Here is a 25,861-nt window from a genome sequence, read left to right as displayed (position 1 = left end):
TAACAGCCCACCCCGGGTCCAGACAGCTCTGCCAGGTTCCTGGGGTCACCAGGTCCAAAGAGGGAGGGGGGTCATTGGAGGAAGAGAATCAGGCTGAGCAGAAGCCTCAAGATTCCTGTCAGAGGTACATGTTGTCCAGGACACCGCACCTTAGGAGAGGACAGTCACAGCTAATAATTCAGCTTAGATTCTCACCCAGGTCTGATTGACCTTCATGGCATGTTCTTAATGGAAAACAAGTAGTGAGGCCCCAGAAGCTGGCCTTGAGCTGGATGTTCTCTAGTTGGCATGAAAGAGAATGAATACCTGGCATCATATATAAAAAGGACTTCAAAAGAGGTGCCTGGGTGGCTCAGGTGGTTAGGCATCTGCCTTCAGCTCAGGTCATGACCCTAGGGTCCTGGGATCGAGCCTCACATCGGGCTCCCTGCTCAGCGGGGAGCCTGCTTCTCCCTCCCCTCCCTACTTATGCTCTCTCTCGCTCTCTGTCTCTATCTCTGTCTCTCTCTCTCTTTCTCTCTCTCTCAAAAAATAAATAAAATCTTTAAAAAAATTTTTTTAAACTTTAAAAAATGACTTCCACAGTAACACTGAGAGCAAGGCAGAGCTAAGATTGTACCTCCTCTTTTCAGTGATACCTCCTTTCCTCTCTCTGGACTGGCCTAGAAATGTGGGGCTGCACAGACATAGAAAGCAGACTATCTCCTGCAGAAAGTCTCCACTTACAAGATGTGTGTCCTAAATCTCTTCACCTTAAGCTCTTTGATCATCATTCGTTTCTTCATCCATTAAACAAATCTACATATTAGATGATACATATGCATATTGTATGGTAATACCTAAGATATACATATATAGCATATGAGACATCATATTATAGATTACTATATAATACATATGCTTATTATTGTGTCAATAAATGTACTGGATATCTACCACATGTCAGGCACTGTGCTAAGTAATCAAAAATACAACAAATCCTACTAGATGCTTCGTTTCTTAAGAAATTCAAACTAAAACTAACTCTGCTGAAATAATATTTTTCTGCTCTCAAATTGCCAAATGTCCAAATGTTCTGCAACACATATGGGTGAGGCCGAGGGGAAACATTTACGCTGATACATTGTGGGTGGGAATACAAAGTGGTACAACCCAGTGCCAAAATTTGTTAAAATACAACCTCATATACTCTTTGTACAGGCAATTTGTTTCTGAGAAATTATCCTTCAGATGTTCTCACACTCATCAAAAGTAACATATGCATATGATTGTGATCATTACAACACTGTTTGTAATAGCAACAGATTACAAATGACTTCAGTGGCCCTCAGTGTGGCCTTGGATCAGCCAGAGAGTGAAACACTGAGCATCACTGACAGAAAACTTAGAAGCTCTCTAAGGTCTGAGATGGAAAATTGCCCAGGCATGCTGGCAAACGGAAAAGTGCAGGACAGGGTGTAGAGTGTACTAACGTAATGCTAGTGATAATACAGTAATAATGTAGCCATGTAGGGTAATACTCATTATAGTATAGTAATACAAATAGGATTAGAAATAGTTTTACACTAATATGACAAAGTCATGTGAAAGTATTAGTAATAGTAATGCTAATAATTAGTGTAGTACATGTGTGTGTAAAATCTTGTATAGGCATTTTAAAAAATCTCTGGAAAGACTTTTAAAACCAATATAAAGGGTTTGGGTTTTTAAAGAAATATATTTGGGGAGTGTGTGCCTGGGTGGCTCAGTCAGTTAAGCATCTGCCTTCAGCTCAGGTCATGATCTCAGGGTCCTGGGATATAGCCCCGTGCTGGGCTCCCTGCTCTGTGGGGAGCTGCTTCTCCCTCTCCCTCTGCCTGCCGCTCCCCCTGCTTGTGCTCACATTCTCTGTCAAATAAATAGATAAAATCTTTTTTAAAAAATTAAAAAATATATGGGTGGGAACCCAGGCGAATGGGAAAAGGGGTGAGAATAAAACTTTTTGCTGAAAATTTTTTGAGAATGTTTGAACCTCATGAATGTATAAGCCATTCAAAAATGGAAACAAATACACATAATTTAAAAATAACAGCAGCACCATGAGCATGAAGCAGGAGGCCAGTACACTCTGGGAGCAGGTGACAGGGTACGGGACCTGGCTGGCAGAGGAATTCCCTGAGGAAGTCACTTTTAAATTGAAACTTGTTGGAGGAATAGGCAAAGGGGCAAATGAGTGAACAAGGGCAGTCCAGGAAAAAGGACTCGGTGTAGAAAAGCCCTGAGGAGGGAAGGGGCTTCACCCACCAAGAATGGAAAGACACCCCAAAAAAGCTGTGCTGCAGACACTAGGGGTAGGGGGGAGGGAAGCAGGAGCTAAAGACACAGTGAGGGGCCAAAGTATGCAAGCTATGTTAAAAAACTTGGACTGTCCATAGTCTCTCATGGTTCATTGGACTCTGGGAAACAAACTGAGGGCTTCAGAGGGGAGGGGGTTGGGGGAATGGGATAGGCCGGTGATGGGTATTAAGGAGGGCACGTATTGCATGGTGCACTGGGTGTTATACACAAGTAATGAATCATGGAACTTTACATCAAAAACTAGGGGTGTACTGTATGGTGACTAACATAATATAATAAAAAATTATTATAAAAACAAAATAAAATGTAGTCAGAAGTAAAACAAAACAAAACAAAAAAAACCCTTGGACTGTATCCGAAGGGCAGTAGGAAGCCATTGAGTTTAAGCAGGAAAGTGATGGGATCAAGGTTATGTTTTGAATAGATTGCTCTGGAGCCTCTGAGGAGAAATGACTGGGGGAAGCAGGAGTGATGTTGACAACCCATATATCTGAGGAGCTGTGTTGGAGCACTATCTGGTGGTTTCTTGTAAAGTTAAACATACACCTACCCTATGACCTGGCAATTTCATTCTTAGGTATTTATCCAAGTTAAATGAAAACATATGTTCACAAAAGTATTTGCACAAGAATTTTTATAGCAGCCATATTGGTAAGAGCAAAAATGATCTTCCCAAATCCTACAAATCTCTATCAAAAGACGAATTTATAAGCGAATTGTAGTGTATTTATACACTGGGATACTACTTGGCAATATGAAGGAAGGGACTCCTGATACACACAACACCAATGATGCTTAAATCTGTGGGGAAAAAAGACACAGAAATGCATATACTGTGTGAATCTATTGACATGAAATGAAAGCCAGGTACAGAAAAATAATCTATAGTGATAGAAATCAGAAAGTAGCTGCCTGGGGCGGGGGGAGAAATTGAGTGGAAAAATGAGGGAGTGTTCTGGGACAATGGAAATGTTTTAGTTCTCGTTGTACATGGGCAGTTACACAGTGCGTGCAGCTGTCAAAACTCATCAAAGTGAACAGCTGAGATTCATGCTTTTCATTCTATGTTAAGTATGTTTTATATCTCAGTAATGGAAGAAGAAGAAAAAGAAAAAGGGAGAGAAAGAAGGAAAGGGAGGGAGGGAGGGAGGGAGGGAGAGAGGGAGGAAGGAAAGAAGGAAGGGGAAAGAAAAGGAAAGGAAAGGAAAGAAAGAAAGAAAGAAAGAAAGAAAGAAAGAAAGAAAGAAAGAAAGAAAGAAGAAAGAGGAAGGAAGGAAGGAAGGGAAGAAGAGAAAGAGAAAGAGAGAGAGAAAGAGAGAAGGAAAGAGGGAGGGAGGGAGGAGAGAAGGAAGAGAAAGAAAAAGAAAGAAAGAAATAGTGGTCATTGAGAAAGGTAGGAGGTGTTTATAATAATCTAGAAGAAAGGTCATGGTCGCCTGATGCGCTATAATGGGGATCAAGTAAAATAATGTGTAGAAGAAGGCAAACTATGACAGTCCATGGAAATCGTAAAGCTCTATACATACTGTGAAGCCCTGTGCAAAAGTGAGGATTTAGTGAAACAACCCACATCAAATTCTGGAAGTGAACGTGGGACGTCTGATTGCCAGAGGCAGTCCTGTTTATTTGCAGTGAAGGGCTTGGGGGCTGTTAATCGTTGGTCTGTCAGCATTTGGCAGGAAATGGGTCCAGAGGCTGCTGCGATTCATCAGAGTACTTGATCTTGAGGCAAAAATAAAGCAGTGGTGGTGCCTGGCTGGCTCAGTCAGTGGCTCGTGCGACTTGTGAACTCGGGGTTGCAGGTTCGAGCCCCATGTTGGGTGGAGAGGTTACTTAAAAATAATATCTTCAAAAAAATTTTAAAAAGAATAAATTAGTGCAGGGAGAGGTGGTGGGGGGTGGATGCATATAGCTGCCTTTGCCAAGGATAGTTTTCTACTAAAAACCGGACCTTCCAAACAAAAAACTGCATTTAGCTCCTGGGCTTGAGTCTTGAATTTATTTTTTGAATAATTAGGGTTTGAAGGAGACAGAGAAAAGGAAGCAGGCTGTCAGTTCCTGAGGCGGGGACCATACGATCAGTGACACGGCCACCCAGTGTTCAGGAGAGTTCGCTGGGAGCTGAGAGTGTGTGGGAAACACACGTGGGCTGCTGGAAGCATCTGCCTCTGAGTGCAGACAGGTTTAGAGAAACAGCTGTGGGGAAACCAGTCACAAGCCATCAGAATAGTTGACTGCTCACCATTTAACCGAACGCAACTTTTTTATGTGCTTTTTTCCAATGTTAATAAATCCCTACTTATTTGCTTGCATTTCTTGTTGATTTTTTCTCCCAAAACCATTTTGAATGAGCAGACACAGCTGGCGTCTCCCTATCCACACCAAAGGACGCCAAACACCCCGCACTGTACTTGGGCCCTTTGTCCATGAAGGGAAGCCATCCCTACCCGAGTCTGAGCCTTAGAGTCCATGACCTCCAGAAGAGGTCAGAAGATCCTCTTCAGAGCTGCAGTGGACATTGGCCGTATTTTTATTAGCTAGTATCTGTCACCTAATCCCCCTCTCTTTCTAAGGACTGATCTCTGTTGTAGTTTCTCCTGGTGTGAGGTAGGACCCACCTTCCACACTGAAAGTAGACAGGATCTCTCTCTCTCCCTACTCTCCTCTCTCTCTCTCTCTCTCTCTCTCTCACACACACACACACACACACACACCCCCTTGGCCTTGGCAAAATCTTATAATGGGCAACTGACTTGGGCTTAGCCCACCCAGTGGTCTTCCCTTGAACTGGGAGCCTCAAGGGAGCAATACAAAAGCATGGATGTGGTTGGTGGTTATCCATGAAGACAGCTGGAAGTCATTTGTTCACAGGTTGGCGTGGTGACCCAGTACTCCCGCCAAAACACCATGACTGTGACTCCTTTGGCCATACCCTCTGACTTGCCACTTTTGGATTGGAAAACTGAGTCCTAGGACTTAAAATGATGTGTTCGTGTTCACACAATAAGTTAACATCCAGGCCAAAACTCAAACCTAGATTTTTCACTGTATTCCCACTGCTTCCTGCCTAGCACAACAATCTCCCTTAATTTCTACCCATTTCTAACCTCCAATAGCCTTCAGTAAATCCCCTTCTGTGTAAGTTACCTGGAACCTGCTTTCACTGCTGACACCCAAGACAAACACACAATCATAAAATAGTGGCTTCATGTCCCATCTCACACCTTCATAGAAATGCTCTCAAGCAATTTGTCAGACACTCAGATCCAAGGCTTTACTGTGGGGGCAATGGAAGGACACCTGCATACGTGGGAGTGGGAATGAGGAGAGAAGAGTGAAGAAGAGGATGGGAGAAGGAAAAGAACCACACATTTTCCATCCACTCCATTCCAGGACTGAGGATACAGCGGGGGTCAGCAGAGGCAAAGCCTCTAACAGATGCCCTCGTGGTGACAACACAGGGAGGGAGGTGTTTCACATCCAAAGTGGCAGGAGTGAGGTTGGGTGAGGCTGAGAATCCTGCCCGTGGCCACGCAGCATGAGACGGAGGAGCCAGGCTCGGAACCAGACTGCCTTGCTAACCAGACCTGCCCGCTCCACTTGAATAGGTGTGTTGAGCGCCGGTGGTTACGTAAACCATGTGCCTTGTTCCTTTTATAGTATGATTTCCGAGTTGTATCCATGGTTTGGAATGAGTTCGTAATGATGTGACAAGATCACGGGATTATGCATTTCTTTATTTAAAAAACCCAGGTAGAAAATGGTCCTGAGCCCATGAGAAGCTGAGCTGGAGACGCCCTGAAGCCTGTTTTGATTTAAGTGGAATGGATCCAGCTTGAGTGTAAATTTGAGACTGTGTTTGCTTGTCTCACACTCCATTTTTTCAAATTACTTTCATATGTTTTATTTCATCTGTTTCCCCCACTTCTGGATGAGAAAACCGAGACCCAGGACTTGAAGTCACGTGTCCTTGTTCATGCAACAAATGAGCCTCTGAGTGAAAACTCAAACCCAGACCCTTTCACTGGACCCCGCAGCCCTCTCCTGCCCTGCACATGAATTATTGTTGCACAGTTGGGCCTAGCAAGGGGATCTGCACTGAGGCATGCTGATGGTTTGATTTGGCCCCCTGGGATTCTGCAGGTAAACACTAGTCCCACATCACTGTCCAAGTATACGCAGTCTCTCTGTGTCTTTGTCTATCTCTTCACCTTTTCGCTGACTTTCCACCCACCCCCCCTTTTCTCTGTTTCTCTCCTCTCCTTCTCTTCTTTCCTCCCTTCCTCTCCTCCCACAAACACACTTATTTTTTCCTACACGGGGATGGTCTCACATTGACAGGGTGGGTGAAACACGAGCATCTTTAAAGTCCCTGGAAGCAGAATATTTTCTTATGGATTTTTATTGTTTGGATTGTTTTGCCAGGCTAATGAAAAAGACCCTAAGGTCCCCTTATCTCAGGCCAACCAGAGGATGCCTTCAAGTTTTTGTTTTTGTTTCCAAGCTGGTTCCTTACAAATGCATCCAGAAGGTCACTCTCAGGTCCCCAAGATAGGAGCAGGTAATCAATCACATCCAGGACATCAGCATCACAGCTGAGAATCCCATGAATGGGAGCATGTGGGGAAGGGGAGAGGGGAGCCTGAACTGCCCCAGAATTGTGAGCTCAGGAAAGGTGATCTGATGGATTACTTTCTCCAGAAGTTCCCTGGGAAAGACTCCAGTAAATTCTAGCTCAGTGGCTGTTCTTGCCCTCCGATTTATTTACCCCAAATAAATAAATACATAAATAAATAAATAAATACTTACACAAAAGGGTCAAACGTTTACCAGATAATTGGATAATTGCAACTCAGCAAGGAATAAAAACTGTGTCTAATGGCTCCGAGGGCTGGGTCCACACAGAGCCCCCAGGCAATCCCTTCAAAGCAAACAAAAGGGGCTTCAGTTCCAGCTTTGCCAAGGACAAGCTCTGTGAGCTAGGGCAGCTCACTTCACTTCTCTGTGCCTCACTTCCTCAACTATAAAATGACCTAACACATTAGTTTATTCTTTCAACAAATACTTACTAACCATCTATCTGGGACAGGCCTTGTGCAAGGAATTGGAAGTATTTTTTAAAGGATAGATAGACCCCTGGTTGCAAGGGTCCTCAAAGTTTAACTGGGGAAATATGCATAATAAAGGAAAAGAATAATAATATTTTTAAGCATTCTACTGGTACTCTGCGCAAAGTGCAATGGAAGGACAAAGGTGGTAACAACTTGACTCAGCTTTAAAAGTCTGTGTGTGTGGCTTTCTTATTTGTGTGTTTTGTTTTGATCTGCCTTTCACACAATGTATTTTATTCTTCCTTGATTTAGTTATTTTCAAATAATCGTTGTTATTATAAACCATTACCAATTACTACATTACATACTGTTTAATTGCCCCAACTGTAAAAGTTAGATATTATCATCACCATTTTGGATATTTTAGATATAAGAACACCGAAGCTCAGAGAGGTTATGTAACCTACTCAAACCCACACAGCTGGGAAGCTACAGAACTCAGATTTGAACCCCCAACTATCAACTTCAAGGCTTGTGTTCTTTCCACTACATGGTACTGCTTGAGGTATATGTGGCAACTCAGGACCGGCAGCATAAATTGTAGAAACAAATGCAAAGTAAAAATATGGGGTCTTCTGTTCAGAAATTATTAAGAATTTCAGGACAGTCCAGTAGAGCATTGAATAAAGCAGAGGGCCTTTCTAAGCATGGGGCCCTGAACACGTATCCTGGTCATACACCTATGAAGTCTGCCCCACCAGCTACAATTTACTTTGCAGATGGCATCTCCCATCAAGGAGCAAAAGCATCATAGTAACTGGCAGGCCCAGACCTCAGTGACAGAATTTTCCAGTAGTCATGCTTCATGTGCGTGCTTCCTGATGTCATCCAAAGGGCTCAGCATGGATCTCTTGGGCAGAACTTGCAGGCTCTGTGCAGTAGCTTTCCCAGAGAAGGGACATTTTTTGTGTGGGGAAAGATAGATCATCTTGGGGCAACAAGGGTTCTTACCACACCCTCACCTTACATTTAGAACCTGAGGAGGGGCTCATTAATGCAGCCCAAATGGACCCAGCCAAAGCCTCTTAGCCGCTCTTACTAAACTGTAGTGCAGACCTGTAGGCATGCTCTAACGAAGGCAGTAGGGAAAAAGCAACAAGGACTCTGCATACGCTGGCTTATAAGCCTCTCTCCTGACGCACTCAAGAAGGTGATCTCTCCTGTGGACCCAGCAGAGATTATGATTGTCCTTCTGGCCAGCAATTCTGAATCAATGGTATTTAATCTTCTGAAATCATAGTCCCATCTATGAAAATATGGACCATCTCCATAAGAAAAAGGAAGCATGTGTACATAAAGTATTTTGCATGCAATTATTGACTCCCTGCATTGACCCAGATTTTTTAAAACCCCGTTTTAGATCCTAGCTTCCCCAATTATAGAACTTACACTATTAGACCCAGGCAGAAATTTAGAGATGATTTTTATGAAACCTTCTTATTCCTCAGAGGGGGTGAAGGCCGAGGTCACTTGGGATAATAAAAGGCTCTGTATGTTTCCAAAGACTCACTCCCCTGGTCGTCGACTCTCCCTTGACGTAGTTGCCCCACTCCTAATGTGCGCCTACCAAAACATTGTCACCGTGTGGGACATTCTAACAGCACAAATGGCTGATGTCAGGATGCTAATGAACATTTGGGGAGCACCTGACAAGCCAAGGTGTTGGGGATGAGAACAGTTCGTGTCCTCGAGAAGCTCACAGACATCTAGGGGAGAGACACATACCAACAACAGAGTGTAACAGAACGTGTGTCATTACAGACGTCTGAGCTCGGCTGAGAGCTGACATACAGAAGGACACCACCAGCTCTGCCTGCTTGGATCATACCAGGCTCCCAGGAGAGAAAACTCCGACAATAGGGTCTTGAAGAATGGGCTCCCGGCCATGCAAGGAAAGAGTTCTAGCTGAGAGGCCGAGCATATGGGAAGGCAGAGAAGGATCAGGCAGCCTGCGGTGCAAGTGGGTGGGATCGGCTAGAATATAGGCTATGCCTGAGGGAGACGTGGAAGGTGCTGGAAGGGTCCGGCTTCTGGGGGCCTTGGACTTACAGGAGAGCGACAGCTGGAGTGATAGATGAAGGAGTCTCTTCTTGGGGACACTACAAGGAGGACAGATATCCATCTGTTCTGCATGGGCTTCTCCCGGGCGCGGGTGGGGTAGGGATGAGGGGCAGGCAGCCTCTCTCAGATCTCAATCCCTCTCTCCATAAAAATCAACTGCTGCCAAACACTAGAGAACATAAGAAGAGCCCTGGAAAGCATTCATAAATGACGGGCAGCCAGCCTAAAATATCTTTAAGATGCCAATGAGATCTATTCACCAGAAAAGTACTGTTCTTCTCCACTAAAAGATGGCTGAATGGGAGGAGGCCTTCTCACAGAGAAAGTACTTACATTTTTAAAATTAAAAAAATTTAAAAATCTGATCCCCGCTTGATATATGATGTGTTTCCTCTGCAAGGTTTCACATTTTTTATTCACGCTTAAAATTGAACCAGTTTAGCCCTAGGCGGTGGGCTGCCTCAGAAGAAAGGTTAATCAAGAGAAGAGAACATCTCCAGAAACGCATAACGGTTGCTGTTTCCTTGTCACTACTTCTCAGGATTCCGGGGCAGGATGGGCTAAGAAGTCCTTGGAAGGGGTGTGTTTTCTCCCAAGCAAATGCAGAAACAAGAAAATCCTAATTACTGGGACACTCCATGGAGTCCGTACTCTGCCCTGAAGATATTCTTCCCCTGCTCACCGCTAGGTGTCATGAGAACCCCGTTTTAAAAGAAACAAAGCTTCAAAATTGCAGACCTAAAGAAAACAATTCCCCCTAGTGTTCAGATTTTTCGGCAAAAAAATATTTTTAACAAGAACACAAACTGCAAATGTTCGGAACTTATCTCTTGAGTAGCTACATAATGGTCATATTTCCTCAGATGACCTGCAAATAAGATGGTTCCTACAGGATCGCCACAGATTTTTGTTGAAATACCCATGGTAAACGTACATCGTGCAGGAAATTCCATTGCATTTACACTATTTATTTAATAAAAATAATCTCTGCGATTATTTGCATTTATTTCTGAAGGAGGATGTTTTTCCTTCCTCAGAATAAGTTCAGGAAATGGGTGAAGTGTTCAGGAAGTTAGCTAAATGCTGATGTAAATCCAAAAGGAAGGTCTGTTGTTTAAAAAAAAAAAAAAGCTAGGAAGTGGTTCTCTCTTTTACTTATGGAAAATGTTATACAGAATTTCTCATTGAAAAGGAAGAGGACCAGGAAAAATGTGTGTGCCCGTGATATCTTTTTCCGAGGATCTGGTTAGGCAGTGCAGACTTTTACTGATAACAGTAGCCGGCAAAGAAAACTGTGTCAAGAAATAACATCTAGATGGAAGGGCATGACGGGGGATTAAGTTGGTCCTAAATTCAGCCCTTACTATGGCATTTGTATTGGCTATTCTAGGAAGTGTGTCTTGATAGGAAACTCTGAGTCCAGAAGAGGCGGTGGGGCCCCTTGGCCCGACAGAAACAACCAAACACTACCCTCTGCTCACAAGCTCCCTGTCTCTTCCAGCCCCGGGCAAATAGTGTCATGCCGACCTGTGCCCCTCCAGGGAGGGAGTCTCATTCAAGGAAAAGCCCAGCTCCGCAGGCCGCCAAATTGCAGAGGCCCTTTTGTGCGGGTGGTCACTGCTCCAGGCTCACGATGCAGGGAGTGTGCTGGATCAGGTGCGCAGAGCAAACAGAAAGCTTCTGGCCTTGAAATACCCCCAGCCCAGAAAGCAAAGATTCCGCTCCTTGAACAGGGCCCTGGTGGACAGTGCCAGTTGTGGTTTCTCTGAACATCGCCTGGCCTTTGCATCTCTTTGCGACCACCTTCCCTCAGGCCTTCATGGTTTCTCTTCCAAACTGGTCCGCCAGCCTCCGCCTGGTCTCCAGCCCCCAGTCCCTGCAGCAGCCAGGGCAAGCTGTGCCCTCACACTGTGCCCGGCCCGGGGGACGGCACAACCTCCCAGGCCTGTCATGACTTGGCCTCAGGCCACCTTCCCTCCCACTCCGAGAATCTCAGGTTCCAGTTCTGCTGAGCAAGGGCTGCACCCTGCACCCCCAACAGGCCACGCTCCTCAGCACGTTGACTCGCACGTTCATTCCTCTCACTCTGGGTAAATGAGGAAATGCAGACTGACCACATGCTTTTTTAAGCTTCTACAGAATAGTCTCTTTGGATTTATAGAATTAGGAGAGAGAAGCAAGGGAACGGGGCTCGAAGGACACAAGGCAGAGATCCGTTCAGGCAAATATCCCAAATTACCACGGCTGCAGGAGAAGATGTTCAGGTGCAGGAGGTTAGCCGTTCTGAAGAGTCCGTGCCTTCAGTGGCCCATCATGAGCACGTTTTGGTTTTGTTTTTTAAAGATTTTATTTATCTGAGAGAACACAAACAAGGGAGCTGCAGGCAGGGGAGAAGCAGACTCCCCACTGAGCAAGGAGCCTGATGTAGGGCTCAACGCAGGACTCGATCCCAGAACCCTGGAATCATGACTGAGCCGAAGGCAGACCCCTAACCAACTGAGCCACCCAGGTGCCCCTCATTTTGTTTTATTTTTTATATACTGAAATCAGGGGGTGGTTGTGATGAGCAGACCAAATCTTAAGAGTGGTGGTCTCTGGGATCCACGCCTTCCTTCTCCCTCTTCCCCCTGCCTCCCTACACATTTACCTATTGAAGCAGAAGTGTCGTTTTCGAGATGAGATGAAAACAGTTTCAAGAACGTTTTCCCATTGTACTCGGTACTCAGAAGCTGTTCTTTCCGAGTAAAATCAGAAAGCTCCTGGGACTTCGGTTAGGGAGAAATTACATAGTAAATATGCTAGGAAGACCAACACTGATCCTTTAGGGGGTAGGGATAGAGGGGGATGTGCGGTGCAGCCAATGAACTTCTGGAGGGAGTCGTTGTATCTTATTTATCTTGGTGTCCCCTACAATGCCCTCCCAGGACAGTGGCTGGCGCATGATGGGCCCTCATTCAGCTATTCAACAAATATTTACTAAGCAGTAGAGGATTTGTTTTCCCAGGTTTGGAGTTTAAAGCTTGTTAATAACAGCTGAATTCTTTCTCTGTTTTGTCATCTGCACTTTTGGACTCTGAGTTGGACCTTGTCTTTTGCGGCTTTTTACAAGCACTCCATCTCTCCTGCCCCAGCCTGGGCCAGTATTCTACAAAGAGTAGGCTCCCAGCAAATGTTGTTGGGGGGCGGGGAGGAAAAAAGAGGGGAAGAAAGACAACTAACAATAAGCATCACAGGGAGTAGGTGATCATTCTCAAGCCTGTCTTTGAGACTAGAGAATTTTGAGAATTTTGCCAGAGCATCTTTCCAGAAAGTCCTACCTATCTGATGGCTCTTATTGTTAGCTTTTATTTCTTTCCTGTGCTGGTTACGTTTGTCACCAAACCCCTCCAGTTCCCCTACCTAACAAAGTAAAGCCTACCTCCCTCCTACCTTCCTTCCATAGACATTCCTGAGACTCGTGCCCTGTGTCAGGCACAGTGAGTGCCAGGCTGCGAGGGCACACAGACAGGCACCTTTTGGTACCAGAGTCATCCTCAGGGGTATCAGTCCAGTGGAGGAGATGGACACATGAAGAGACCATTACAAACAGTGCCGTGAAGCCTCCCAGAGTTGGAAGCACAAGAGGCTTAGACTCAGCTATGGTAAGAAGGAAAGGCCAGAAATGTAAGGAGGAGAGTCAAGGAAGTCTTCCCAGAAGAGATGACCTAAGACTAGAGTCTTGAAGGAAGAACAGGCGCAGCTTTCCCTGTTGAAGAAAGATGGAAGGGGCATCCTAGGCAAAGGGAAACACCTATGAAAAAGCAAGGGAGTGCGAGGCAAAGCGTAGACAAATTGTTCTATGTGATTTATCAATTCCATCTCATGGCTTTATACTTGACCCATTTGCCTCATATCATGTGAAGTGATGCAACCCTCAGGCATTTTAGGAAACTTCGGTAGCCAATCGCTTCATCTTTTTTAGCCAATCGCTTTATCTCTTAAAAAGAAAGGCACTGATAAGGTGGGCTCGCCAAGAGATTAAGCACGCCCTTTGGTGAAAACAGGATCCGACACTTAGAGGAAACCAAATGGGAGGCTAATGCACATCAGGCCACTGACATGAAATGTAGTAAATTTTAATTTTTATTCTCTCTCCTGGGAGTGAGACGTTGGAATCCTTTGTGTGAGGGCAGGTGAATGCATGGGTTCTCTTAGCCTGCGAATAAGCTGAGAAAGAGGACAGGGTGATTTTAGGAATTTCAGGTGGGGCCAAGGCCCGTTTTGAAAGCCTTTTGGAATACACCTTTGCATGTCCAACATTTTCACAACATTTAGCGAGATGCTCTGAATGCTCCAACCCTGCTACACTGAGAAGGAAAACGGAGGAGGAAGATGGCCTTCTCCAAGCGTGGTTTGTTTCTGTTCGCAGAACCTCTGAAGACAGGAAGCCAAGGCTGACCTCTTTAGTCAAGAGTGAGCTCAACTTTAAAATTATGATTGCATGTGAAATCTAAAATGGGAAAGAAAAAATCAGTTCTCAGGACAGAAATGCTAAAAGCCCTTGGGCCACATTCCAGTCAAGGTCCTGGCCCTGCACACAGAGCTCCCATTGGGGGTGGGAGACCAGCCAAGACCAGTTCAAGTCAGTTGAGTGTCAGGGATCATGGGGTTGATTCTAGAGGTGTCCAGTGTGCAGATAAAGAAACTTACCGGAGCGATTTATGCTACATAATCCTTAAATAACAGAAGCTCATGGCCAGGTCTCATTATTGAGAGAGTTGCCTGCCAAGACGCTTACCCATTCCCACCAAACTGTTTGCAGTGGTTGAAGGAATTGGAGGAATAGAGTATGTTTTAGTTTCCTAGGGCTGCCGTAACCAATGGTCACGAGCTTCAGACCCAGAAATGAATTCTTGCGCAGTTATGGAGGCTAGAGGTCTGCAGTCAGGGTGTCGGCAGGGTTGGCTGCCATTGGAGGCCCTCAGAAAGAATCTTTCTTCTTCCCTCCTAGCTTCCAGGGGGCTGACCATCCTTGGGGTTTCCGGCCTGGCCAGCAGCTGCATCACCCTTGTCTCTGCCTCTGCCTTCACGAGGCGATCTCTCCTCAGTGTCTGTGTCCAAACTGCCCTCTTACTATAAGGATGCCAGTCATTGAATGAGCGCCCATCCGAATGCAGTGTGAGCTCATTTTAACCCGATTATGTCTGCAAAGACCTGATTTCCAAGTAAGTTCACATTCACCGGTACAAGGGGGTAGGACTTCAACATGTCTCTGGGGTGAACGCACCCACTCACCACTGTGTGTAAAACAACAAAAATCCATGGGCTGGGCGTGAGGAGACCAGGCCGGCCATACTGCAACTTCCCTGGGTGAGTCCCCTGCCCCAACTTTCAGTTCTTCCTTAAGCAAGACAATGCCTGCCCTGCTTGCTTTAGAGAGGCCATGAGAATAAGATGAAATCATGTAAATATAAAACTATCTTCTATATGGCAAGTGTTCCTACAAGTGCAATTATGAATTCATTCCAGATTGTGCTGACTTCTCCTTAACTTCATAACTACTTAATGAGTAGGTAATGAAGTGAGAAACACAGCCTGTCTTACAGGGAAGAGAATTTAAATTACATACCTCCCTTCATTTATGGTTTCAGATAAAAGTACAATAGCAATCTGCAGTGAAGAAGAATAGTATTACGGATCCCTCTTCCCTGGGCTTTGTCCTTACACCAAACTAGGGCCGTATTCAGGAGAAAGCAGGGTGTGGAAAGTAATTTAAAGGCAAACCAAGAGGGCTGATGTTCTCTTCTGGGCCCTCAGCAGACATCTCCAATGGCCATGGTTCCCCTTTCGTCTGTATCTGTGCGGTCCTTATTATTTGCTCCTATGACAGTGTCCTGATAATGGATTTGAATTTGCTTTGCCTGATGACTTCTGGATATGGAGACGCAGACCACCCAATTTATAAAATTAACTAAAGGAGTCATTATCCTGGTTGACTGATACAACATACTCCCATATCTATTATACAAAATGACCATTGGGTAGCCAAGAAAAAAATGTTTTTAATGAAAATGTTAAAAAAAAACAAAAAAGTTCCCTTACCCCTTTTAAAAAGTCCTGAAGGCTCTAGTGGTGATAGGAACTTTTTCAAGCCACCAGATTAAGTCAAAGGGGCTTGGAAAGTATATTAAAAATGGCCACAAATAGTGGAAATGCCAAAAAGAGGTGTCATGGATGACAGCTTGGGAACTATGGGTACCTCCAAAGCATCATGTGACCATGTGAGTGATACTGATGACCACAGTAGTGATAAATTCTGTTGACCTTGGACCTCGGGGGTTGCTGACCCAAGAGAAATCCCAGAGGGGAAAAATAGCACCAGCAGAAAAGAAACAAAGAGGCTCTCAGAAAGAGGCTCTCAATCTGCCCTGCAGACCAAATTCTCTGTTTCTCACTGCTGGGAATGTGTGCTTCCTGGGAGCACACCTCCAGGAATATGCCATATCTCAGACCAGTTAATAAACAAAACTTTATTTTCCTTTAATACAAAAATTAAATAGCAAAGTTTATTTATTTTTTTTGTACAGTGATAAATTAGAAATTTACAGTACAGACATCAATGCAGACACACGTTTGTACACCCTTAAAAGCAGGGTCCTTTTCCTTGATGTTCAGTAATTCGTTAGGGGACGGGTAGCAGGGCTTTGCCTGGTACCTCTATGTTGAATATCTGAAGGCCCCACGGGTTGGCCTCAAGGTGGCTGGAGCTGCAGGGCGGCATGGGGATCCAGGGACAGGCCACAGGGCACCAGCCTGCCTTCTGCACAGCCTTGCTAGTCCCAGTTCGTCTTGTCATGAATCATGCTTGATATTGATTCCACCTTTCCTGCAAAGAGCTCAAGGGGCCTTTCATTCTCAGACCTTCAAAAGTCTCACAACATCCCTGTGAGGTAGGAAAAAATTCAGAACCACCTAGATGCCCCACCGGGAGAGAGAGAGAGAGCAGCCTCCCCCTCCCAAAGTGCACAACCAAGCTGGGGCCCAAGCCCATGAGCGGGACGTGGAGAGGAGCACATTCTGGGGGGAAGATGGACCAGTCTTCAGGGAGCAGCGCTGCTCCCTCCCCTCTTCTCAGAAGCCCCTCTGAGATGACAGTGGTCATATACTGAATATTGCAGGAGCTCAGGGAGCCACCAAAGACTGGAGGACATGGCTCACTGAGGACCCCAAACGGACCCTCTCCGAATTGCCTGGGCAAATATGGGGAATTCGCTGGTGCAAAGAGGGGAAATAAGGTAAATCAGAAACAGGAACAGGCTGCTACAGGGCCAATGGGCTGCCCAAGGGGAAGAGGCCTGCTGGGGAGGGTCAGGGCTCACTTCCCTCTTGGTGAGAGCCATTGTGGCATGACCGCACATGCGCGTGGCAAGCCGCAGCGGCACAGCGCTCTGAGCAGACCACAGGAGAACAAAATCCATTATTTAAGGCTCGGGTAACTGATCCTCGGAAGGAGCAAAATGCTCTTCTAGGAGATTCCAAGATCTATAACCTAGGCCCAGAGGGAAAATGATAACCTGGGTCCTTTGCCAGACATTATACAAACCCAGAGGAGGACTCTGAACCCAAGTAAATAAAAGAACACCAGGAACCGTTAGAGTCCAGGGACTCGACATAATTGGCTAGAAAGGCAACTCCCTCCAATCTCTCCCATCACAGAATGAAATTCAGGACGTAGCTTGATCCTGGGGGCTCCTTCCAGAGTCTGCGCCCCGTGGCTCTCCCCGCTGACTGCTGCTGGGGCCACTTCCCCAGAAGCCAGAGACTGCACCAGCCTGGGGACATCCCTGTAAACTGCGTCTGTGCGCCACAGCGGAGGCTGTCAAGCTCCTCCGTGTCCTCGGGTCCCAGCTTGGTTGCTAACACAGTAAGCCTTGAATTCAGTGACCAGGAGGCTGGGGAGGGGGGGACCAGAGAAGATAGAGCTCAGGGTGCTGGTAAAGAGTACAATTCAGAACCTCAACACAGAGGTGTCCCCGATTCTGGGCTTGAGGGTGCAGGTGAGGGAGTGACGGGGAGGGGAAAGTCAGAGAGCATCTCAGGGAAGTAAACAGTGTCACCCCCTTCTCTGGTTTCAGGACTGCCAGCTCAGAAGCCGTCTCAGAGATCAGGAAACGGGAGGAAAAAGGATATGAATCAACCAAGTAGCTCAACCAGATGGTTCTGGCCAGTTCCACCCGACCCCGTGTTCCTCTTGCCTGAAAGGTGGCCTTTAGGAAGAGAAAGAGGGGTTTGACAGAGCAGAGGGGAGGAGAGAGGTACCCTTGGGCCCCGTTGAATAAAATCTCCAGAGGCCAAGGCACTTTGTGGGAAGCTACAATCATCCCTACTTATCCTAGAATTAAAAAACAAAACAAAAACAAAAAGCCCTAACCTTTTCCCTAGCAAGATGTCCTCAAATTCCCCTGTGCACATCACATGGAATACCCCAAGCCCCGCATGGTGGCCCCCACAGCCACATGAAGTGTGGGAGCTCACATCCTTCCTGCCAGTGTTCACAGTCTTCCTCGGGGATCTCCACAAAGGTGGTCATGAAAAAGGGCTGAGGCATTTTGTCAAAACCCCTGTAACTGACTAGCAGGGAATCGTGGGGAGGGATGAGAGAAACAGTACAGGTAGAAAGACCCAGGAAGCATTTATGGGACGGGAGACAGTGAAACAGATGACCATTCAGAGGCCTGTCCTCCTTCCCCAAAACCGACAGCAAAATTCAGCAGACCCAGGAGCAATCTCAGTCCAGGTCAGTGAGAAGGACAGAGCTTGTACTCCTCGACGTCCCCCAAGGTACCCAACACAGGGCTTTATACAGAGTGGGCACTCAATAAATGTGCTAATAATTGACTTTTTTTTTTTTTTCTAAACAAATACCAGCTTAAGAGGTGTTGGAGTCGCATCAAGGTAACTGGTAACTGACCTCAGACACAAAGCTCTTTTCCTGAAACAGTAAACACTCTCCATTGTCTGGACCCTGAAAGGAAAGGCCCCCAGCCCTGTGACATTGCTCGGGCTACTAATCCAATCTGCACCTACGGCCACTTCTGATCAAATATACTCTCCCCTGAGAAGACGAGTGATTTGTAGAGGGACATGTTAAAACCCAGAAAGTTGTCGGGGCACTAGCTCCAGAGCTCGGGTGTAGAGGTTCACCCACGTACTCTATTATTTCGTTATTCACAAATATTGATCACCTACTCTGTGCCTGGCCCCTGCTAGGTGCCGCTTGGGTCACAAAAATCACTGAAACATTAGAAACACAATTGCCTGACAAAGTCCTATGGTCTCACAGTGAGACCAGTGCCCCACTGCACCGTCCTTCTTTCCTTTCCTGGGCCGGAGTCTCAGCACAACTCCCTAGACGCTGGAGTGGAGCGTGAGTAAGGGCAGGCTCTGCCCCTGGGTCCGTGCTCCAGGGCCCCGGCCAACTCTGGGAACTGTCTGCAAGCAGCACAGGGAGTTCACATTTTGTATTTTGTAGGCGATGTGGTCTCAGATGGAGTTCAACTGGTCCTTCTGGGGATCATTTCTCATGCTCCTAGAACCCTGACCCAGAGTCCAGCCAAGGTACTTGGGCTCAGCACACACACAACAGGGGCCACCCGTGCCCAGTTAGCATTTGTCCTCAAAGCCCCAGGACTTTCCCTCCCAAAAGACACAACAGACCTTATATGCATCTTCACCTCAGATGGCTCAAGAGCCCCCAAAAACAAAGAAGAAAGGAAAATGTCAAACCACGGACATAAAGCTCAAAAACACAGAAAGGACACGTGTATTTCCAGAATCTGACCACCTATTCGGGAATTTGAGTCCCTGGAAATGTTTTTCCACAAAGAAATGTGATAAAAGAGTTTCCTACCTGTTTTTAAAAGGGGGGAGGGGTGGGGTATGAATAAATAAATGAGTCATTGCAAAGTAGCTGCTGAAGCAAAGACAGGCATGAGCTACAAGGAGAGCAACCTGTGACACTGTCAACAACTCGTCCCAGAGATCTGGCGGTCAGAAGGCCTAAAGCAGGTTAAAAGAGAGTCCAGCTACAATTTTAAAAGAATTGCAACTTTTTGAGAGGCTGCTAGGGGGGTACCCCATTGTGAGGAACATAAAGCATAAATTTTAAAAGCTCTGGATACCCCTGCAAAAGGCAATTAAGACCTGTGTTGTTAAGAGTTTGCAGTTCATTTCATATGGTCTACACTTTATTCCCTACTAACCAATCAAGCTCCTGGCTGGCATTCTGGAGATTCATTAAGCACCATATAAATACTCCAGGCCACACTGCCTCCAATGAAATCTTATAAGGAGCCTTTGCCAATTACTAGGAAACAATTATGCACCAAGTAGTTGGATTAGCTGTCCTTAGTTCTCTCTACAAAACAGAAAAGTCTTCATTGTGGTAGTAGGCTAGACTGATAACATTCTTACGCTAGAGGAAAGAAAGGCACTATCATTCTGAGAATGCAAGCTGACCATAGTTTTAAAGTCAGTTGAGTATACTATTATGTCATGGTCCAAGAATGTGCTTTTAATTGTAATTGACACACACAAATTACACAGCTAATCTGTGTGAATGCAAAGTTGCCAAGAAACTTAACATTTTAGCTCTTCCAGACTGGCGCCTGCATAGATGCAATCACACAAAGTAAAATATATTAAGTCCCCATTGCTCAATGCAATAGGTCTCCGGGGTTGGTAAGGTAAGTCGACTTGATAAATCTCATTTTCCTCTGAATTAAATGATTGTCAGAAAGTGAATCACCCTTACTTTCCCCCTCATTAGGCATGCTGCAGTGCAAAAAAAAAAAAAAAAATCCTATAAAAATACCTATTTTGAGTCATTAATGTAAAATGAAGAAAACAGCAGCAGCCTAGAAGAGGGATATTGAAATTTAAGAGGAAGAGAGAAGAAAAATCCACTGGATACCTTATGTGTGTTTGTACAGTACTTTCGTTTTTTCAAACAATTCTGTTTTATGACAAAGGCACTGAAAGATTCTGACACCACCTCTTGGGAGAGCAATCCACAAAGTTCTAAACAGCAGACAGCGCACCACAGAAAATGTTTATGTTAGATCAGCCCAACTATAAAACTCTTGTAACACTTGTCTGAACCCAGTATCTCCAGTGTTTATAGATTGCTTTGCTATCTGAAAGACCCGGTTAGTATTTAAGATTTTAAGGGTTAAAAAAGTTAATCTTTCTCCCTGCGAGTCACCTACTCACAGCTCAGATCTTACTCTGCAGGGAAAAGCAGCATCGCCCTGGACCCTCCTGGAATTTAGGCAGGACCTCCACGCTCCAAGTTGCGACCTGCTAAAGTGATCAATGTTTTGATTCTTCACAGCTTTGAAAGCCTCTAACTGGCTTTTCCATTTTGGATCATTCCAAAGTCTGCAGCAAAATCATTCCTTTTATGATGCTGGGGAGGGGGGGACAGGTGGCGGTGGCTTACAGGGGTCACTTAAGTGTTGCCAGTTTGCTCAAACTGAGATTCATTGCAGGAAACTTTTAGTCGCACTTGAGCCAAAATGCTAGCATTCCCCTCCCCCCCCCCTTCAAAATTTGGAAAGCGTGGAGCCCGGGTAGCATTATACCACAGTTTCATTGCCTTTCCCAGGCTTCGCCCAACCGTTCCCTCGCTTTTCTCTCTTTACCTTCCCAGAATTCACCAATCTGTTAGAACACTTTTGCCAGGTGTGCAGAGTTTTGGCAGACCAAATCCACATGCCTGAAGTGATGCCCACCAGCAAAGACATAAAAATTTTCAACATTTCCACTGCCATATTGGAGTCGTCTGCAGAATACCGGAAGAGTGCCCAGTTGGAGATTTCATAGAAATAACAGGCAATCACACAGGTGGCAGGCACTGTGTACAGGACTGAGAAGACCCCAATCTTGACCATCAGCCTTTCCAACTTGTCTGTCTTTGTCCCATCCTTTTGCAGATTGGACCGAATTTTGAACAAGGCCACTAAACCGGCGGCGATGAACAGAGTTCCGATCACCAAGTAAGTGAAGAGGGGAGCCACCACAAAGCCCGTGAGGGCATCGAGGTTTTGGTTCCCGACATAGCAGAGGCCGGTCAGCTCATCCGCATCCACCAGTCTCATAATCAAGATGACAATGGTTTTCACTGCAGGGATGGCCCAGGCGGCGATGTGGAAATAAGAGCTGTGCATCTCAATGGCCTCATGACCCCATTTAAGTCCTGCTGCCAAAAACCAAGTGAGTGTCAGAATAACCCACCAGATGGAACTTGCCATTCCAAAAAAGTACATCAGCAAGAAAATGATTGCACATCCTGTGTTCTTAAGTCCTTCTTGGATGAGAACAGGTTCTGCTGCCTCTTCAAAATCGCAGGATATCCTTTCCCGGCCTACGGTCAGCCTAACAATATAAGCAATGCTATAAATATTATAGCACATACTGAGAAATATGATGGGGCGCTCAGGGTAGGAAAACCTGGAGGAATCGATCAGGAAGGTGAGCACCGTGAAGGCAGTGGAGATGAAGCACAGGCTGGCCCACACGGCCATCCAGATGTCCGTGAACTCCTTGGCTGAGCGGCTGTATAAGCCAGCATCATAGCCACACTTGAGAACACAGTTCAGGCTCCTCTTCACCCAGATGTACTGATCCGAGTTGGTGCCTACAGAATGGCACTCTTCCCCAGGCTGGATGGGGGTTTTGTGAGGTAGCGGCACCTCCTCATCACCTGGCCCTTCCATGCACATGTGGTTGTGGTCATTCTGGGGCGGGAATTTGCTGCAGTTCAGGCTCTCTGGCCAGGCAAACCCAAATTCCTTCAGGACGGGTTCACAGCGCCTCTTGACTGAAAGACACATGCCGCCGCATGGGCCAATGGGGATGTTGATCTTCTCTGTGCACATTGGCACATAAACCGAACAAAGGAAGAACTGGAAAAGTAATGAAATGAACAAAGAAAACAATGACTTGGAAGTCTGACCAAATGCTTGCACGAAGTGGAGTTGAATGCTTCCAGGCAAAGTACATATCGACTTTTAAACCAGCTATAGGGACTCTGACTGTTTACTCCGACCTCAGACTAGGGTGCCTAAAAATCCATCGCTTGCAGTCTTTGCTCCTTTGGGTTCCAGCAATCCTTTCCAGGAGAACATAAATAAATAAATAAATATATAAAAAGGACCTGAAGAATTACATAATCCCTTTTTGCATAATGCTTAAGAAAATAAACCTTAAAACTTGACTTTGCATCTCCCTCTTTCAAAGAGCTGAACAGCATAATCGAATGACTGAGTCATTCTGGTGATGGGGTGATTTATTTTTGTCCTCATTTCTTTATCACAATAAAAATAAATGTAAAAAAACAAACAAACCAAACATGTAGATCCAGCTTTTATCCTATTAATATTCTCTTTCTCTACTTTATCCCCTGAAATTATTTTTTTAATCAGTCCCATACTGAAACAGAAAATGTCCTAATTGAGACACTAGTAGACCCAAGGATGGGATGCAGGTTGAGGTCTCTGGTCACCAGGGCTTTGTTTGGCCAGGTCTCCTCAATGAATAATAATGAAGCACAATAGAAAATATAAATGTGAAGTCCCTGCAACTGCAGTACCAGCAGGGGAGAGTCCAGTTGCTGTCCTCAATTCCTCCAGCATTGATAAACAGTCGGCTTGGCTCCTTACAGATGTTGTCTATGAAGTCTAGAGTTACAAGTAACTATTTTCCAGCATGTAAAGGGATCCAGTCCTGTCCTTCAAAACAGCTTGGCTGCTTCCCCAGGATACATGTAATTAAAAATATATATCCCTGCAAAAGCTGTTTCTCCAACAAAATTGCCACTGATGTCAGGATATGTGCTGTTTCCAAACTGAGAGCTAGAGGATCATTTCTTAAGCTTTTATAACCTAGTTCTAAAGTTCGGAAAACCCCGAAGGGACATTTCAGCAGCTACAGGTCTAATCCCAACCATCTTTCTGAAACCACAGTCCAACTTTTAAAATGACCTATGTAAAAACACGCACCTATAAGGAAGCTGCCTGCCTGTTTCTTACCTCTCAGAAGTTATAACCAGAACCACAGATTTCTGAAGCTTTCAGCCTGGACAACTACCCTCTATTTTTTCCCTAAGTTCTCTCTTGCCTAAATTTCTAAAACTCACTCATAGCCTCACCAACCAAAACACAACCAGTGCTAACTCTTTTTTAAAAATCTCTTTCAGTTCCTTTTTTAAAAAAAATGAATTAGTTGTTGGTTTTGTAAGATTATAATCACCCTGTATATGCAAATTATTTCTTCACCTATTGTAGGTTGAACATTGCCTCTATCATTACAGAAGCTTTAAAATTTTAATGACTGAAAAAAATCTTCCAATATACAAATTGCCTTCCTGGGGCTTGATCACACACTATCACCTTTTCCCCAAGCTGTGATTTCTCCCCGCCAAATCCTAAATCTGCCCTCAACCCCGAGGATCAGAACAATCTCAAGCCACCCAACCATTCCTTCCTGCATGACCTCTAAAGTCATGCGGGACGACGCGAGGAGGGGCCACCCCGCAGAAAACGCGGCAGTGGGGTTTCATTTAATAACCCATCCCAAAATATGGGGGAGAAAGGAGGTCGGAGAGGGAGGAGAAGTTCCCGGCTCCTTATCTCTCCTTCCAAGTCTAGTTGCAGCTGGCTGCCCTGCTGGGGACTCGCCCACCGAGCAGCGAGCAGCGGCGGCCAGAATCCTTGGCAAAGATAACCCTCAGCTCCACTGGGGTTAGGGGCTTGGCCAGACACGGGTGAGCAGGGGAGAAAAACGGAAGGGCGGGGTGTAAGAGTGGGTTCTTTCGCAGGCCAGATGACTTACACAACGTTTTGGCTTCCAGTCCCTGAGAAGGGACAGAAAAGTGGGGGTGGGGTTGGAAATCACTTCTCCAGGACAGTTTTACCCTTCAGCCTTGGAAGGGGGCAAGGAGCTTGGCTCGGTAAGGGCTCCACGGAGTTAGTTTGGGGCGTCCCTGCCCAAGGGGTCCCCTCCCGCCAGGGGTGGGGGTGGGGGCGCCCACCTGCAGCTGGCTGGAGCAGCCGTACTGGATGAGCGGCGTGAAAGTTGTCAGCTGCAGCTCGGCGTCTGTCTGCAGCTCGTGCCCCACCAGGTTGGGCATCTTGGTCACGTTGTAGCCCAGGTTCTGGCACATGGAGATGCGGATGGGGTCGCAGCGCCGCTCCTCCTCGTCCCCGAAGCCCCGCGCTGGCTCCAGGAGCAGCAGCAACAGCAGCAGCAGCCGTAGACTGAGATCGACGCCCCCGGGCGCCCCTAGGAGGCTCGGCACTGCGCCCCGCCAGGCCATGGCCAGAGCCGGGGGCGCCGTCTGCGGCGGCGGGGGGTGGTCCAGCAGACACCCCCAGTTTGCACGGGGGCGCCGGCTACCCGCGCTGCTCCCGACTCCCAGGAAGGGAGTGTGATAAAGCGCCAAGGGCGAAGAAGGGGCAGCGGCCGAGTCTCTGGCAGCCGCGCGCGAATGTGTGAGATATTAGACGCCCGTGGCCGGGGCCGAAGGACAGACTGCGAGGGTCATGGCTGCAGGCGGTGAGACCCCAACCCGGCGCCGGCAGCGTCCGCTCCGCGTCTCGGCGTATCCCGCCAGCACCCAGCGCCGCGCCGCTCTCACCGCCCGAGCCCTCCGCGGCGCTGGAGGTTCGCTGGGCGGTGGCGGGGCGGGACAGACAGCGCGTCTCTCCAATGGCCGGGCGCCGTGGGCAGCGAGGGGAGGGGCCCCTCTGCCGCTGGAAGGGTCAGGCCCCCGCCCGCCCGCCCGCCAGCCCCCCTCCCCCGTCTCTCCCTCCCTCCCTCCCGGAGCGCCCCGCCCGGCTGCCCGGCTCTCACTTTCCTCCCACCCGGTTCGCGGCGCTCGGGGGCCAGGCGGGGATGGAGCCGAGTTGCTCCCGCCGGTCCAGCCTGCCCCCTCCTCTCCCAGGTGAGAAATGCTCCCAGATCAGTCGGCTCCCTTTCCTTCCCCTCTTCCGGCTGTCACCTCGGCCCGTGGCTACCTACCTATCAGGCAGAGAAACGTACACAAAGAACACGGGATTTAGATTTACAATGATTGTGGCTTTAAATCCTGGCTGTGTGACCTTGAGCAAATTGCTCAACCTCTCGGCGTCAGTTTCCTCATCCGTAAAGAGACTTGGGAGGATTAGAGGTAATGCGTAAAACGCTTAGCCCCTTGCCTGGTACAACGCAAGCTCACAGCTATTTTCACTGCTAACTTGCTTGGGTTGGAGCCGGGCCCCGTCTCCCCGCCCCCAGACTCGGCCAGACCTGCACCCGGGAGCTGCCTGTCTCCA

At 46.8% G+C, this 25,861-nt stretch overlaps 1 protein-coding gene across 1 annotated transcript; it reads right to left on the bottom strand.

Moving 5' to 3' along the window:
- Positions 1 to 16,003: 16,003 nt before the first annotated feature.
- On the bottom strand, positions 16,004 to 25,217 carry FZD4 (frizzled class receptor 4). Its single transcript, XM_026518282.4, has 2 exons — positions 24,580 to 25,217; positions 16,004 to 22,453 (listed from the first exon to the last, which is right to left on the bottom strand). Exons 1-2 carry the CDS (start codon positions 24,862 to 24,864, stop codon positions 21,125 to 21,127), a joined length of 1,614 nt encoding a protein of 537 aa, XP_026374067.1. The 5' UTR covers positions 24,865 to 25,217; the 3' UTR covers positions 16,004 to 21,124.
- Between the last annotated feature and the right edge of the window lie 644 nt (positions 25,218 to 25,861).

This window comes from Ursus arctos, unplaced genomic scaffold (genome assembly GCF_023065955.2).
Source record: "Ursus arctos isolate Adak ecotype North America unplaced genomic scaffold, UrsArc2.0 scaffold_22, whole genome shotgun sequence".
In the NCBI taxonomy this organism is placed as follows: Eukaryota; Metazoa; Chordata; class Mammalia; order Carnivora; family Ursidae; genus Ursus; species Ursus arctos.
Note: the sequence above shows the minus strand (reverse complement) of the source record. Positions and strands in the feature narration are given on the sequence as shown.

Coding starts and splice junctions, on each gene's coding strand:
- FZD4 (XM_026518282.4), bottom strand. CDS start 24,864: ATGGCCTGGCGGGGCGCAGTGCCGAGCCTCCTAGGGGCGCCCGGGGGC. Junction 22,454..24,579: donor GCTGCTCCAGCCAGCTGCAG/GTGGGCGCCCCC, acceptor TTACTTTTCCAG/TTCTTCCTTTGTTCGGTTTA.